Source organism: Calidris pugnax, unplaced genomic scaffold (genome assembly GCF_001431845.1).
Source record: "Calidris pugnax isolate Ruff unplaced genomic scaffold, ASM143184v1 scaffold128, whole genome shotgun sequence".
Lineage (NCBI taxonomy): Eukaryota > Metazoa > Chordata > Aves > Charadriiformes > Scolopacidae > Calidris > Calidris pugnax.
In genome coordinates, this window is record NW_015090851.1 from 322,603 (window position 1) to 337,449 (window position 14,847).

The 14,847-nt window shown below is 37.2% G+C and overlaps 1 protein-coding gene across 6 annotated transcripts in view; it reads left to right on the forward strand.

The window, feature by feature from the left end:
- CACNA1D (calcium channel, voltage-dependent, L type, alpha 1D subunit) overlaps positions 1-14,811 on the forward strand; it is a 194,392-nt gene extending 179,581 nt beyond the window's left edge. For 5 of the 6 annotated variants that reach the window (XM_014943228.1, XM_014943232.1, XM_014943229.1 and 2 more), the window contains 8 exons: positions 348-464; positions 1,957-2,324; positions 2,637-2,663; positions 3,585-3,734; positions 5,797-5,960; positions 10,323-10,444; positions 11,219-11,539; positions 12,599-14,811. In XM_014943228.1, coding sequence (XP_014798714.1) covers positions 348-464; positions 1,957-2,324; positions 2,637-2,663; positions 3,585-3,734; positions 5,797-5,960; positions 10,323-10,444; positions 11,219-11,539; positions 12,599-12,892 — 1,563 coding nt within the window. In that variant the 3' untranslated portion in view covers positions 12,893-14,811. The remainder of the gene's footprint in view (positions 1-347; positions 465-1,956; positions 2,325-2,636; positions 2,664-3,584; positions 3,735-5,796; positions 5,961-10,322; positions 10,445-11,218; positions 11,540-12,598) is intronic. The other variant, XM_014943231.1, reaches the window with a different exon arrangement.
- Positions 14,812-14,847: the final 36 nt, after the last annotated feature.

Sequence of the window (14,847 nt, forward strand, 5' to 3'; positions counted from 1 at the left end):
AACATGAAATATACATCTCATTGAAATGCATTTTATTATAGTTCTTGCTGATTACTTATAATTTATTATAAGATTATTTTACTTCCTTAGTGTTCTATAATCACCAGTGGTCTTTTAATCAGGATCTACACTGTGATAATAAAGACGTGATCACCTCAGCAGGGTTGCACTGGAATATAAGCCTTTTATTAATAACAGTAAAGGGACATATAGTAGGATGCATCCTGTATGGACATCAGGATGCAAACACTTGTTAACTGTCCTTTAAAATAAAGTTACACGCCTGTAATTAAAGAACGAAAGAGAATTTTCATTCCTAATGTATTATGATATTGTCATTGATTTAGGCAGGACTAAGGACACTTCATGATATTGGCCCAGAAATACGCCGAGCTATATCCTGTGACTTGCAAGATGATGAACCAGACGAAAACAATCCAGAGGAGGAGGAAGATGTTTATAAAGTAATGTCAGAACACAGCTATGTGAATTGTTTGTCGTACAGTATGAGATTACAGAATGAGCTTGTCCCTGAATACGGAATAACAATAATAATGATAGTAGTTAACCCCCCCCCCAACCAGAACAATATAAGTATTTTATAAATAAGTGTATTTTATATATATCTATAAAAATGGTATTACCAGGACACTTGCATCTCATCATAAATTTAGGAAGAGGTTCCTGCAGGGTGACTCTCCTGCCCCTAATTCTTCCTCATTAATTCTTTTTTCTTAAGCAAATCCTAAACAAGGTGTGAACCTTGCCATCTCAAATTTTGGCAGTGGCAAGGCTAAAGTGGAAGTGTCTTAACTTCTGCAGTGGTAGATAGGAAGAAGAGAATTCTATGCAGCCAAACCACAACAGACACAGAGCTGCGTATTTTAAAATGTGTGCCTGGAATTACACAGGAGTCAACTAAATATAAATGCCATTTCCAGTTTCCAATGAGGGATATCAATAAGAACCAATCAGAAAAAAAGATTAGTTTTCCTCTTTTACACTATAAGTGTCCAGTCTAATGGTGAACACGTAAAGTTGGTATTATAATCAGGAGCAACGTGCAAACCATTTGTCAGCCAGCAAGAAAGCTTAATTTTTCAGAAGCATTTCAGAAGCAGCAGATGTAAAAGCATGCTTCTGCAGTAATTACGTCTTTTGGAAAAAAAGGAGGATGTGACACTGGAGACAGCTGCCATCCATAGATGCATTTCTCTGCCAACCATCATTACCTCCTGTCTTCCCTAGATTGAGCTTCAAGACAGACTGCTGTCATCCAAGACCCACACCTGGCTAGACAGGGAGGCCACATAATCTGGGTCAGATGTAAAAGAGAGCTGCATGTCACAGCCATAACTTAGCACTTCATTCTCTCCTTCACCATCCATTACACTCCTCAGGGCTGATAAAGAGTTACTCCTCTTTCTTGCACCTCTGCGAGAAGAAAGAATGGAAGCACTGAAGCTTACTGTTACCTACCTGAGATATGCTTGCAAGCTGTTGCATGGCTCCCCATCCTGTCTGAGTGACGCCTGTTGCAAACCGATGCTCTGGTAAAATAGGAGAGAATTCCACCAAAGTGTTCTCAAAAATTTAGCAGACGTGTCCCTTTCCAAGGAAGTTGGTGCATGTTCATGTAGGGGAATCTGGATTTCTCCTGTGTAATGAAATGTGGAGAAAGCTGGATGTCACATTTAGTTGTATGGAAAAAGAATAATGATCACAGCATAGTAATGATTTGACTCTGAAATATAGATATTGTCATTATCACAATCACATCTCTATCACTTCAGGAGATCCCATCTGAAGCAGCATAAAATTAGACAGAAAAATCACAGATTATTTGAATTGCTACTTTTGAGTGCATGTAGGAGAGAAAAGTAAGTTATCACTGTCAAAAATATATTCTGTTAAGGTGTCTGATGTAATTTTTTTCTTTCTCTTCCCCTAAAACAGAGGAATGGTGCCCTCTTTGGCAACCACATAAACCATATTAGCAGTGACAGACGAGATTCATTTCAACAGATCAACACCACACACCGTCCCTTGCATGTTCAGCGGCCTTCCATTCCATCTGCAAGTGATACTGAGAAAAACATGTATTCTCAGGCAGGAAATTCTGTATATCACAACCATCACAATCACAACTCAATAGGAAAGCAAGTTCCGAACTCAACAAATGCCAATCTCAATAATGCCAACGTGTCCAAAGTCGTTCATGGAAAACATGCAAATTTTGGAAATCGTGAGCATAGATCTGAAAATGGGTACCATTCTCACTCCAGAACGGATCATGAGAAGCGTAGAAGGCCAAGCAGTAGGAGGTAAACTTACAAATATATATTTGCTTTTAAATAGATGTATATATTATAAAGACACTATAAAAAAAACAAACTTGTGCTACGTGAAACCAATTTGCATATTTAGCTTCTTTTCTTGTTGCCTACTGATCTTTGAAATGTATTTAAAATACAGGTGTGATGTATAAGAAATGTGTATAATTGTAAGTTTGAAAGTAGTACTTTTCTTTAAGGAGAAATTAGTTACAGCACAGACATTGTAATCACCAATGGATTTGTCTAAACTTCCTTATTTTTAAATATCTTTCTCTTTATTTTCACGGTTTACCTGGATAGAACCCGCTACTATGAAACATACATTAGGTGAGTTGATAATGTTTTGACATAATTAAAGAGGACAAAGTAGATTTTTTTTTCTTTTTTCTCTTTTATTTTTTTTCCTTTCTCCTTTCCTTTTTTTTTTTCTTTCTTCTTTCTTTTTGAAATTTCCTCTTCTAAATTTTTGACAATTTTTAAGTTGAATATTCTACTAATAAGGGATAAACTTCTGGTAAAGTTAAAAATTATTCAAGCCATTTTAAAAGTCCAGGTAGGTTTGTGCAATTTTTAACAGACAAAAGATCACACCTGATAGATCGCACCTGATGGTAGCCCTTGTTGAAAATTGACTTGCAAAGACTGGAAAAAATACTGGGTTTAGCTTTGATAAATATTAATGTGTACAGTTCCATCTATAGGGGACTCAAAATCTTTCCTGGTGTTATGTCTGAATATTTTCTAAGACAACTTTTAAAACTAGGATATATCCTATTATTTGAAGTATCTTGCTAAATGTACATTCAGTGCTAGTTTTTGCAATGTCTAGGTTGCACATCCATTTCAGATTTTTCTTGGAATAACTCAGTGAGTGCTTCTTAATATTTTAGCCATTTGGCAAACTTCAGACATTTGAGAGAGGCTGTTTCTTCAAAATACTCTGGATTTATATTTTGTAAAAATGTCTTAAATGTATTTGACTTCACTGAGCATCCCCATATTAATTATTTTCCTATTTGTACCATAAGGAAATAAAGGGAGGTTATCTTTAGAAACAGCTAAAATAGGCACGTTCTGAACTGCAGTTCTACACAATGTACTGTAACACCACATTCTGACACCAAGAGAGTTGCTAATGCTTGTCTGTTTTTTCTTTTTTATTGGAATCATATTAAAAGAACTATGAATAATATATAATTTACATAAATAAAATATGTTAAAAAGTAACTATTTGTTTGCTACTTACAGATCTGACTCTGGTGATAGGCGTCGACCTACTATTTGCCGCGAAGAACGTGAAGTTCAAGACTATTGCAATGATGATCATTATTTGGGAGAGCAGGAATATTTTAGTGGAGACGAATATTATGAGGAAGACAGTATGTTGTCAGGAAACAGGTGAGGATAGTTGTTAAACTGGGCAAAACATTTCAATGAATTAGGCACATATCTGTAAAGGCTTCACTAAGCGCATTTATGCTGAAAATTCTCTAATGAAGTTAATACTCAGCAACCACTGGCGAGTGAAATGGTGACTTGAATAGTGTGTGTACCAAAGAACTTCTGTATTTGTATCATGTGCTGACTCCAGCAAAACTTCTGTACCAAATTCAAAGGAAACCACAAAGTTCCTTTGAACTGACTATGAACTAGACAGTGCATAACCAAAGAAACTTTTCATTTCATTAAAAATAACATTATAACATCTCATGTTATAATATTTCATGTACAATGGAAGAAGGATCAAGCTCAGACAGAGTAACTCTTAGAAATGGTTTTCTTCTTTTAATTTCTTTCACCAAAGAAAGGTGAAACTGGTAATCTCTGAACTGAGATCATAAGGTAGTACTAGCTGGATCCATAAAGAATTGGATAAATTCCCTTTGAAAATTCTCATTACACTTCTTTATTAATAATCCTCCTTTAGGCACCGGTTTTGTCTCCGTAGTACAAACACTTAACGGTGTCATAGTTGTTCTCGCCTTTATGCGTTTGATATAGATTTTTTTGGAATAGTTTTTTAAGTTTTATTCATAAGCCTTATGGAAATGCCATATTTTTCAATTTTAGTCAACAATTAGCATTTCTTACAAACTTGTATTACTTTATAATATCCAAGTTTGTATTAATCTGAGGCTCCTTGCTGTAATTGCAGAGCTCTGGTTTTGTAACCTGGTTCCTCTCAGTTTTCTAAATGGGCTGGGGTGTTTTTTTCTGACTTTAGAGCAGTGGCTCCCAAGTTAGTTTAGCTCTGAGTGTTATCAGACTCATTTGATTTGAGCTCTGTGCCATTGGCTTCAGGCAGTGATGGCTTCAGCAGCAGGGCAGGTGCTAACTGTGCACTAGGACCACTCCTGTGCATAAATAACGGATTTCCAGTTGTTCAGGCAATGTTTGGTGCTACTTTGGGAGGAAGTCCTGATATTCCTCATGTAGTCTTTAAAATGTGAGATTGTTCCAGTGTTTTCTGAGTATCAACCTGTCACGAAACAGAACCTGTATTTGGTAATACTGAAAGGTTTCCTGTTTAAAAAAAAAAAAAGTTAAACACACCTTTTACCCATCATTTCTTTTTTAATTCCGTAATGCTCGTCTTCTCATTATGATGTAGAAAGACATATGTATTTACAAGATCTTGAGTAAATTGTGTTCATCTTCCTTACAAGAGCTGTGTTTTCCTTCTGCTGAATAAATTCAATAAATTTTCAAAAATATCCTCCACTTCTGTCAATAAATTTTTATTTAGAAGTCCAGCCCAGTAGAGGAATGTATTGCCATTTTATCTTAGATCCATAAGTGCATATGCACAAGTGCCAGACATGCTTAATTCTCCTCCTCCTCTACTGTCTTTCTTCACTATCTGAATTCTGGCAAGATTGGCTCCTTGATCTGCATTGTGTTGGTTTGCATAAAAGCTAAGATTTGCACGAAAGCTTAATTTACAGAACTCTCAGGTCACTAATTTTTTTATATGATAATTATAGTCAAATAACACCCTTCCAAGATTTGATTTTCAACAAGAGAGGTATCCAGAATATGAAAGGCTTACATCTGTTCTCTTGAGTTTCTGTGCTCCACACATTACCTGGGGTTCACAAGACACCATGACAGGAGTAGAACAGAGTTGTTTTAATTTTTTTTTTTAAGCAATACACAACTGAGATCCTACATTTTAGCCTGTACTGGTAAGAATAACTTAATTGAAAATATAATTTGATAAAAATTTCCCCTGAGAACTTACTATGTAACTGTACTAGTACAAGAATGTATGTTCTCTGTCTCAAAATCAGTTTGCATACAGAAACTAGGTTTTAAATTTGAATCATGTAATTTTATAATGTAGTGTTTGGTTTTCTTGCTTGAGAAAGAGTAGATTTGCAAATCTTCTAGAAGAAATCTAGTAGATAAGTTTACAGAAAGTCACTGAAATAACATTTTCATTATTGTATTTTAAACGCAGGCACATATATGATTACCACTGTAGATATCACTGCCATGACTCAGATTTTGAGAGACCAAAAGGTTACCATCACCCACATGGGTTTTTTGAGGAAGATGACTCCCAGATGTGTTATGATACAAAAAGATCTCCTAGGAGACGGCTGCTACCTCCAACACCAACACGTAAGTACCTTAACAACAGTTTGTTTGCAAATCTAGAATTATTTGAATGCATTCAGACACGTTCCAGTTTAAAAAAGACTCTCTTTAACTTGGATTTCAAAGATGACATTTCTCGATTACTGTTGCTGGTGGATTATTGTGTACGGCAGAAATATCTATCCATCCTGAGATGCTGCTCAGAGAATCTAGTTTTCAAATCAGTCTTTCTAATATCTCTTGCCTCACGCATCCAGTAATATAAAAATAACCAATTTAATTGCCATTTTCAATGGCAATGAAGAAAGAGCAAGGTAGAAGGCAGCAGTAGTTTGCTTTGGAACTTTGATCAGAGGGTTTTAATCCCGGTGCCCTTTATTCACACCTAGAGATGTGCAGTGTGTTTTAATCCCCTTTATTCACACCTAGAGATGTGCAGTGTTGCCTGAGTCAGGGCCATTGTCTCTAAGGTCTCGCCTGTGGCTTCCCCTGGCTCTTAATAGTCCTGCTACTTAATGACATTGTACATCTTTACCTCATATTGTTTTAGTAAACACTAGAGACTGAAGTAGGGTAATTTTAAGGGAAAAGAATCATAGAATCATTCAGGTTGGAAAAGACCCTTGGGATCATCGAGTCCAACCAAGAGTGAGCTTAATGGTGCTTTGGTTTTTGTTTTTTATTTCCTTGCTTTTGAAGCGTCCTTAGGTTTTTAAGGAGAGTTTCTCAAGTCCTTGTGAAATATAAGTGTTATCCTGAGCTAAGCTCTTATTTCAGGTTCACATTGGTACTTTGCCATCTCAGATGGTATTCTGCCATCTCAGGAACTATGCTTAATATTCTGTGTTTCTTCTGAGGGAGAAAATGTTTCAGTTTGTAGATTGAATCAGTGTTGTCAACTGATTGGGGTTTTTTCACTTGTTTATTTAATTTTCATTTATTCTCCTTACATCTTTCCCTTGGTTTTTCCTTATCTCAAGCACAATATTGCTTTATCTACGTTTCTAAAAGCTCTCATGCTGCTTATCTTGTGATTTTGTTTTTGTGTGCTCTGGGCTATACTGCAGAGATGAGCAGTGCTAACCCTCTGGTGAGACTAGGCACAGACTCAAAGCTCTTGGATTTTGATCTTTGACCTCTGACACTTCACAGAGAGGAAGCACTTCAGGTTTTGAAGTGCAAAATAAACCTGTTTCTAAGGCTCTAGGCAAAGCAATACAGGATCATTTCTAAAGGAGTCTCCATGGTTTGCCTGCCATCAGCTGCACTGGCTTTCTAGCAAAACCAGGGGTGTCTTTCGGGTTGATGATACAGCAGCTACAGCCGCAGTCACTGTAACTGTGGAAGTGTGACTGTAAGGACCATGTGGGTTGGAAAATGGGTTTCAGTCCTTTCCTGTCTCAGACACCCTAAAGACAATGCAGGTATAGATTTAAAAAATAAAACTGTTTCAGAGACAAGTGTAGTAGGATCATTATACAACATCTGAGGTACAGCCAGACTATTTAAAGCTACAGAAAGCTGTAGTAAAGGGCAGCAGCAAAATATATTATTATATAATAAAGGAAACATTCTTCAGCAATCCTGTCAGTGCTGGATCTTCACTTTTGGCACTGAACTCCTTAAGACTAATAGTGGTCTCTGCTAATTGGCTTTCTGACCTTAAGGAGCACTGATGAAAAAAGCAAAAAGAATATGAGTCTCGCACTACAGAGAGTAAGTAACTCGGATGAATGACAGTGAAAGGCACAGAAAGGTGCTAGCTCTCTTCTAGTAGCAGAAGGAAAAGGCATCAGAGGAAGGGGAGGCTCTGAAAGTGTTGTCCCCAAACTCGTGGGATTGTTTACCCATTGTGCAAGCCAGTAACACACAGACTTCAGGTATTAGCTATTTATCAGCAGTTCTGCATGGAAAAGGGTGCTAGGGGGTGTTTCTGCAAAGCTAGCATACCCAGCATTGAAACGGTCATTCATTTATATATTGTAAATTAGCATAATTAACATACACATTGTTTATCAACTTTTTGCTGGCGCTCATAATTCCTCATATTGAAGCTGATTGGTGCAGTGTCCTCGTCTTCAATTAAAGGTACAATGTCTCTCAATTCCACTGCGCAGGCTCAGTGGGTGAGGGTCTTCAAGCAGTACCCTAACTTCTAGAGGAGTGGTTTTCAAATTAGAATTAGTCAAGTTCACCTTAAGGCCACATTTCATGAGATATAGCCAAGCTTCTCAGGCAATCAGCACACTGAAGTTTCTGCTACCTGGTTTTAGGTTCCGGTTGTTCCTTCTATCCCATTGTCTTGTCAAGAATCATTTACCCAAATGATTTACAGAATTACAGTTATAGAGGTTTCAATATAAATTGGAGACTCCTGTACGCCTTTCTGCAAGCTTTTCTGACAGCAGAGGAGTTTTAAGCCAAGGAAATAGACAGGTGTTTTGTATTTCCATTCCATTCATTGCAGGAGAGCAACCTTCTTGTAAAAATCATTTGGGGTCTTCCTGTGGAAGTGTTGGGAGGGGAGGGCCAAAGGTCTCTGTGATTGCAGCCTTTGGGATTCATTTAACTTTTCTGATAAAGTTTTGATGACAGCATTAAGCAGACATTTCTTTAGAGGAAACTTACACTTTTTATCTCACATACAAGAGACTAGATAAACTTACTAGATAAGAGGGTATTTGATATCCTAGGATAAGAGGGCCTTGTTCTGATCTAAGTTGCACAAGGGTAATGGAGGAAGTAAAGTCCCTTGAGTGACACCAGTGTAATGTCACAAGAGCACATTCCTGTCGCAACCATTTATTTAATGTTCAGGAGCACAGCTGAGGAATTTTAAAGGCTTGGAATCTCAGCAGATTTTAAAAGAAGCTCAAGTCCATTATTTGTATCTAGTGTATGGGCTGTTTGCCCTGGGAAGGAAGCCTCGGTGTTCTGACATAAAAAAAAAAAAAGAAAAAAGAACCCACAACATTGCACTGCACAGTTCCCGTTAGCATCTGCCTTCAGTCCAGGTTAACGTAACGTGCTGAGCTCTGGCTGAGCACTGGAGTTAGTAATTTGAGCTCTGTGTCAAGCTTAGAGGTTTTTATACCAAACTCACCAACACAGTGTTAGAGCAACTTCCAGAAGTGTACTGAGAAATTATTTAAATGTCTTTTCAGATTTTTTTTCCTGGGGAGAAGCATGTGCAAAGAAGTGTCTTGTTTTGGACGGGGGTTTTGCTCTTTTTTTGTCTTGTTTTGCTTTTTATTCATTTTTGGTATTGGGACATTCAGCATTTGCTAGGATCAGGAGCTAAGGCTCACATTCCTGTTTTTGAATTTACCACAGAGACAATGGAAGGAGACACAAAAGTTTGCATAAAGTGGACTGAATCACCTCTGGAGGTGCCTGCTTTAGTCCAATGGCTTTTTAAGGAAAGTTGATTGTTAGTATCCAGCATTAAGTGTCTGGTGGTAACTACAAGGAATCCTAAGTGTATGGCACTTAACTCTTCAATTCAGTTCACAAAATTCTTGGTGTTGGAACAAAAGATCCCAAGAATAGTTTCAGTAAGTTTCAAGAGAGCTCAGTTTTTGTGATTGCTTTGTGCAGTCAGGCTCTTCCCAGTTTTCCACTCTGATGCTCGCAGCTGTGCAGACGTATCTGGATTCCAGCTGCTGTTCAGCCTCCAGGCTGTCTTCACACTGCACCCAACACAGAGGAATGATACCCACGTGCTGCTTCCCATTGTCCCGCAGGATTTCACCAACACCAGCTGAAACATTTCCACATCAGTCAAACTTCTTGATCCAGTTTAGATTTCTATGTTTTGCTTTCTAGCATTTAGTTGAATAATAACAGCACACGTAACAGCAGAGACCGTGGCTTATCATTGTCATAAGTAACAGAATAAACATCAGGAATTGACAACATGAGTCCACATTTAGTTGGATACGGTTTTTCATATTGCACATTGCTTACAAGGAACTGGGGGTTTGGTGTTTCCCCTGGGAAGTCTGGTTCATTAGAATGAAGAGTTTAAAACCATGAAAAAGAAAGAAGAAACTCTTCCTTGTAACTATTCACAGCACCAAAAAAGAAAAAGTGAAGTGTCTGAAGCAGTCTGGTCTGCTGCATCATGCAAGCTCCATTTGTGAAACAGCTGCTTCAAATTCTGTCCTGTCAGGCTGCTCGTATGGTGTCTGCCCGGGACTGCATTTGCTCATCTAATGAATCTATCCTTGATGTTATAACCAGCTGCTTGCTTCTATTAGAACAGCTGATTTCTTGCCAGGGGATATGTTTTTATTTGTGTGATAGTTGGCTAACACTGGAATTCTGGAAATAATAGACTTTGAGGAAAAGAATTTTAGTTTGCTAATGAATTGTATTTCCCTGTAGCAAATAGACGATCTTCCTTTAACTTCGAATGCCTCCGCCGACAAAGTAGTCAAGATGAAATACCACTCTCCCCCAATTTCCACCATCGCACTGCTTTACCGCTTCACTTGATGCAACAGCAGGTAAACACAACATTTTATTTAACTAATAATGAATTACATCGTTGCAGCTTCTATATTGTACTTCTGACTTTGGTGGTTGTTTGAAGCAGTACTGGTGTACTATGTAGTTTGCCTGTGCACGTCTTCTAGGCCAAGCATAGGCTTGCAGTTGCCAGACATGAGGCTTCTCAAACATGAATCTTCTACAAAACATTGAAAATGAGTAGTTTGACTCTTCAAGTGTCCACAAACAGCCAGGATGCCCTAAGGGATTTTGACCAGGAGTGCATAACATGGCAACTGTCTGTTAATCTTATGCAGTTACTTGGCTCCATTTGTGAGAATTTGCAAGTACAACACACCCTTTTTCTGAGGCTCAGTCCCCAGCTCTGATGTGACCCTGGGAAGATGGTATTTCCATTGCCCAGAGACACCATCCAGAATGCTTGGAAAATGCTGACAGCTCCCTATCCTGTCCCTACAGGACAGGAGGAATGTTTCTATGCTTTACTTTCTTCGTTTAATATATTGTATAAGCAATTGTTTTTCTTTATTAATGCGAATACCAAGATTTTGTGATTCAAGTAATAATAGAAAAAAATACCACTTTATCCTGCCAATTTACCAATTTCAATCCTATTCCTACTTAACACAACAATTAAACATCAGAAGATACTAACTTTGCATAGCTGCTGCCTGAACAATGGGTTTTGAACTAACTGCTAAAATGAACTGAGAAATGAGTTTGCCTGAGCATTTGAAATCACTCACTTCTAAAATTCTTCCCCTCACCAGGTGATGGCTGTTGCAGGTCTGGATTCCAGCAAAGCTCATAAACATTCACCGAGTCGTTCAACGCGTTCCTGGGCTACCCCCCCTGCCACCCCTCCCAACAGGGACCGGAGTCCCTACTACACGCCTCTCATCCAGGTCGATAGGGCTGAATCTACAGAGCATATGAACGGCAGCCTGCCTTCCCTGCACAGGAGCTCCTGGTACACAGACGACCCCGATATTTCCTACCGAACATTTACACCAGCCAATTTAACTGTACCCAATGACTTTAGGCATAAACACAGTGACAAACAGAGGAGTGCAGACAGTTTGGTAGAAGCGGTAAGTATTACAGAAACCTCTGCAGCAGCCAAGAGTGTCTGTCTGTTCAGTTTGTGTGTTAACTTTAGAAAAGCATATAATTCAGTCTGCATTATCATTCAGTCCACATTATCTCTCTGAAAATGTAGCATTTTGAGTTTCAAAGCCCAAAACTGTTTCTAGGTAAAGACAGGGGAACTTATTTGTAATTGTCATTTAGTAAAGGATTTCCGCTGAATCTAAATCCTAACATTAGTGTGTCAGAGAACTGGAGAGATTTCAAATAGATTTGAAATTAAATTTAAGTTTTCTAGATGGGGATCAGTGATGAAGAGTCCTTCCACAATGACGGATAGGGAAGAGATGGTGCATATGCATGTTCTCTCTGTTGTTTCTATACATGCATATGCATGTTCTCTCTGTTGTTTCTATAGAAATACATCACCATTTTTGTAGTAATCTGAATAAAAGAACAAGAGCTCTATGAATCAGTGTACTAAATGCAGAGAGGTGAATAACAACTACAAGGATTGGTTTGTAGGTGTATTGAAGAATATTAAGAATTCCCTTTTATATTAAAAAAAGATTTGAAGATAGAGAGTATATAGCATTTCTGAATTGCAGTTACTGTTCTTGCATCCATCTATCACTTCCTTTCCATTGCTATGAGCTGAACAATATACTCATTAAATTGTATTTGCAAATGGGACTTCAGCATCTTTCTTTTATACACTCAAGTACCAAGAACATATCTCTGATTCTGTGTTTCAGGTAATTGTTCTAATTGCACCTTCTGTGGTACATTAACTGTTGTCTTTAGTGTCTCAGTCTGATGCTTGATGTTTATCTAAAGAGAAAAGGCAGGATGTATTGCATAATCAGTTACATTATCACATAACTGTTAGGGTGTGGTTTGGAGCCATTTGATTGTTGATTTGATTGGTCTTTACACATGCAGGATTGCTGTAGGAATTCTGCATGGGGTTTTTAGTAATTTCCACAAATGACATATGTTGCTATGACCTGTCTATTCTTCTGTAATTCCACCATATATCTCTTTCTCTCTCCTCCATCTGCCAGGTACTTATATCTGAAGGCCTAGGAAGGTATGCAAAGGACCCTAAATTTGTTTCAGCTACGAAACACGAAATCGCTGATGCGTGTGACATGACTATTGATGAGATGGAAAGTGCAGCAAGTAATCTACTCAATGGAAACATTAGCAATGGGACCAATGGGGATATGTTTCCCATTTTAAGCAGACAAGATTATGAACTTCAAGATTTTGGTCCTGGCTACAGTGACGAAGAACCAGAAACGGGACGATATGAAGAAGATTTAGCTGATGAAATGATATGCATTACAAGCTTATAGTATTTAAAAGGAAAATGATTTTAATAACAGAAAAAGTGCCTCATAGTTTAAAGATGCTAGGCACTAGCTGGAGTAAATAACCAATCAAGTTTTGTACAAGTGATGTCACACCTCAAGGAAGCCATAACTAATAAATTTATGATCTCCAGGTTGCCGAAATGTGATCAAAGCTGCAGTACGTCGAGTCTCCTCCCACAGAATCTTCAGTTTCTCAGTAGGAATAAGGTTATTTTGAAACCAAGCAGATTGTGACAATCACTTTTTTGAGGGCTAGAGGGGGATTCTGAGCTGTAATACCTTGGCTGTGTTTCAGCCTTGTGCTGCTGTCCTTCACGGCAGAGCGGGGGTTTGTCAATGAAAATGTCTGTATAAAGTCTGGCACAGAATTGAGTGGGAAACAGCAACACGAGACGAGTGATGACAACCACTAATGTCATCACCTCAGCGCCCGACAGCATATCAGCTCCCCGGTGCATATCCATTCTAACATTGTTTTCAAACTTGCCTCCCGATATTTTTTTTCTTAATGCTCTTCTAAAAGACAGTTTGTCATGCTGTTAGAGATCGTTGGAAAAAGAAGTTATATAAAGAATAATCCGTCATATGTAACACCAGTTTACATAGGAAAATATCATTCAGATAGTCTGTTTTATGACTATCACGTTAAGGGCAAAATATACTGGAATAATTGCATTCTTACTAATGCACTTGCAACCAGGTTATAGTAGAATTAGATAAGATAGTTTGCTAAAAATTATATAGTAGAAATTATTGTAAATGAATTGTAATATACGATGATTTGTATTTGTAAAGAGATGTTCTATATTTTGTAATTATTGTATCGTAATTGAACTGCAGCAATATTTATGGACCCTAATTATTGTAACTCTCCACAGAATTCTAGATATAAGTATTTTTACTTGGAATATATAGATCTATAGCATAAATATTAAAATAGAGCCACCTCTCAGTGTAAATCTCTTTTTGGGATAAAGTGTCAAGTTGGAACTTGGCAACAGAACAGATTTTTTTTTTTTTTTTTAAATAATTGAGTCAAATGAATCTCTCTGCATAAGGGATGCACAGTTGACTATTTACAGTCTTATACTTGGAAAGGTAAAAGATTTAAAGTTATTTTAACTTTTTGATTGAAAAATATGCTGTAATTTTATTTTTGTATTAATCCCATGCTAAAAATAAATATTGAAATCATTAAAAAATTGGCAAGTTCATGCCAGGATATTGGTGATGAGACAATTAGTTTTGACAAAGTATATGACCTACATACCGTACTTTGATAGGAAGCATCTTGGGCAGAAAATATTTCACAGGTAAATGAAAATGTTTTACTTCAGTACTACTTACTCTGCTTGGAAAGAAATGAAATATGATAAAATGATTCTTCATAGAACCAAAAACTATATAAGAAGTACACTATTTTATTGCCTCTACCTTTCTGTTGTTCTGTGTGTACTATTTCAAAGATTTATTTTTATGCAATCAAGAGAGGGCTTAGATATTGTTCACAATGCAGTAAAACCCTGAAATGACTTTGAGGCTAATACAACCTTGGAGGAAAATCAAAAAATACTGAAAGCTACTGTCTATTTTGTTAGCACTGGATAACAATGACTTGTTCTAACAAGTTATCTTATCAGGTTTTACCTGTAGTTCATATGCTAGATAGCAATCCAGTTCACATTTTTACAAATGTGATGTTTAAAACATGTCAATAAACATTTTGTACATAACGACAGTTTCCTATGAATAGCTTACAGACCTCCTCTGAAATCATTCTTATTTCAAATGCCAGGATAAGAACTTAAAGGTTTGTAAATTATTTCTTGACCTACATCATTTTGTATTAAAAAAAATGCAAAATGTTCTTCAAAATAAAACTGTGTAATAATTTTATTATACTTGGGACTCTTTTTACTAATAGTTTTCACCAATAA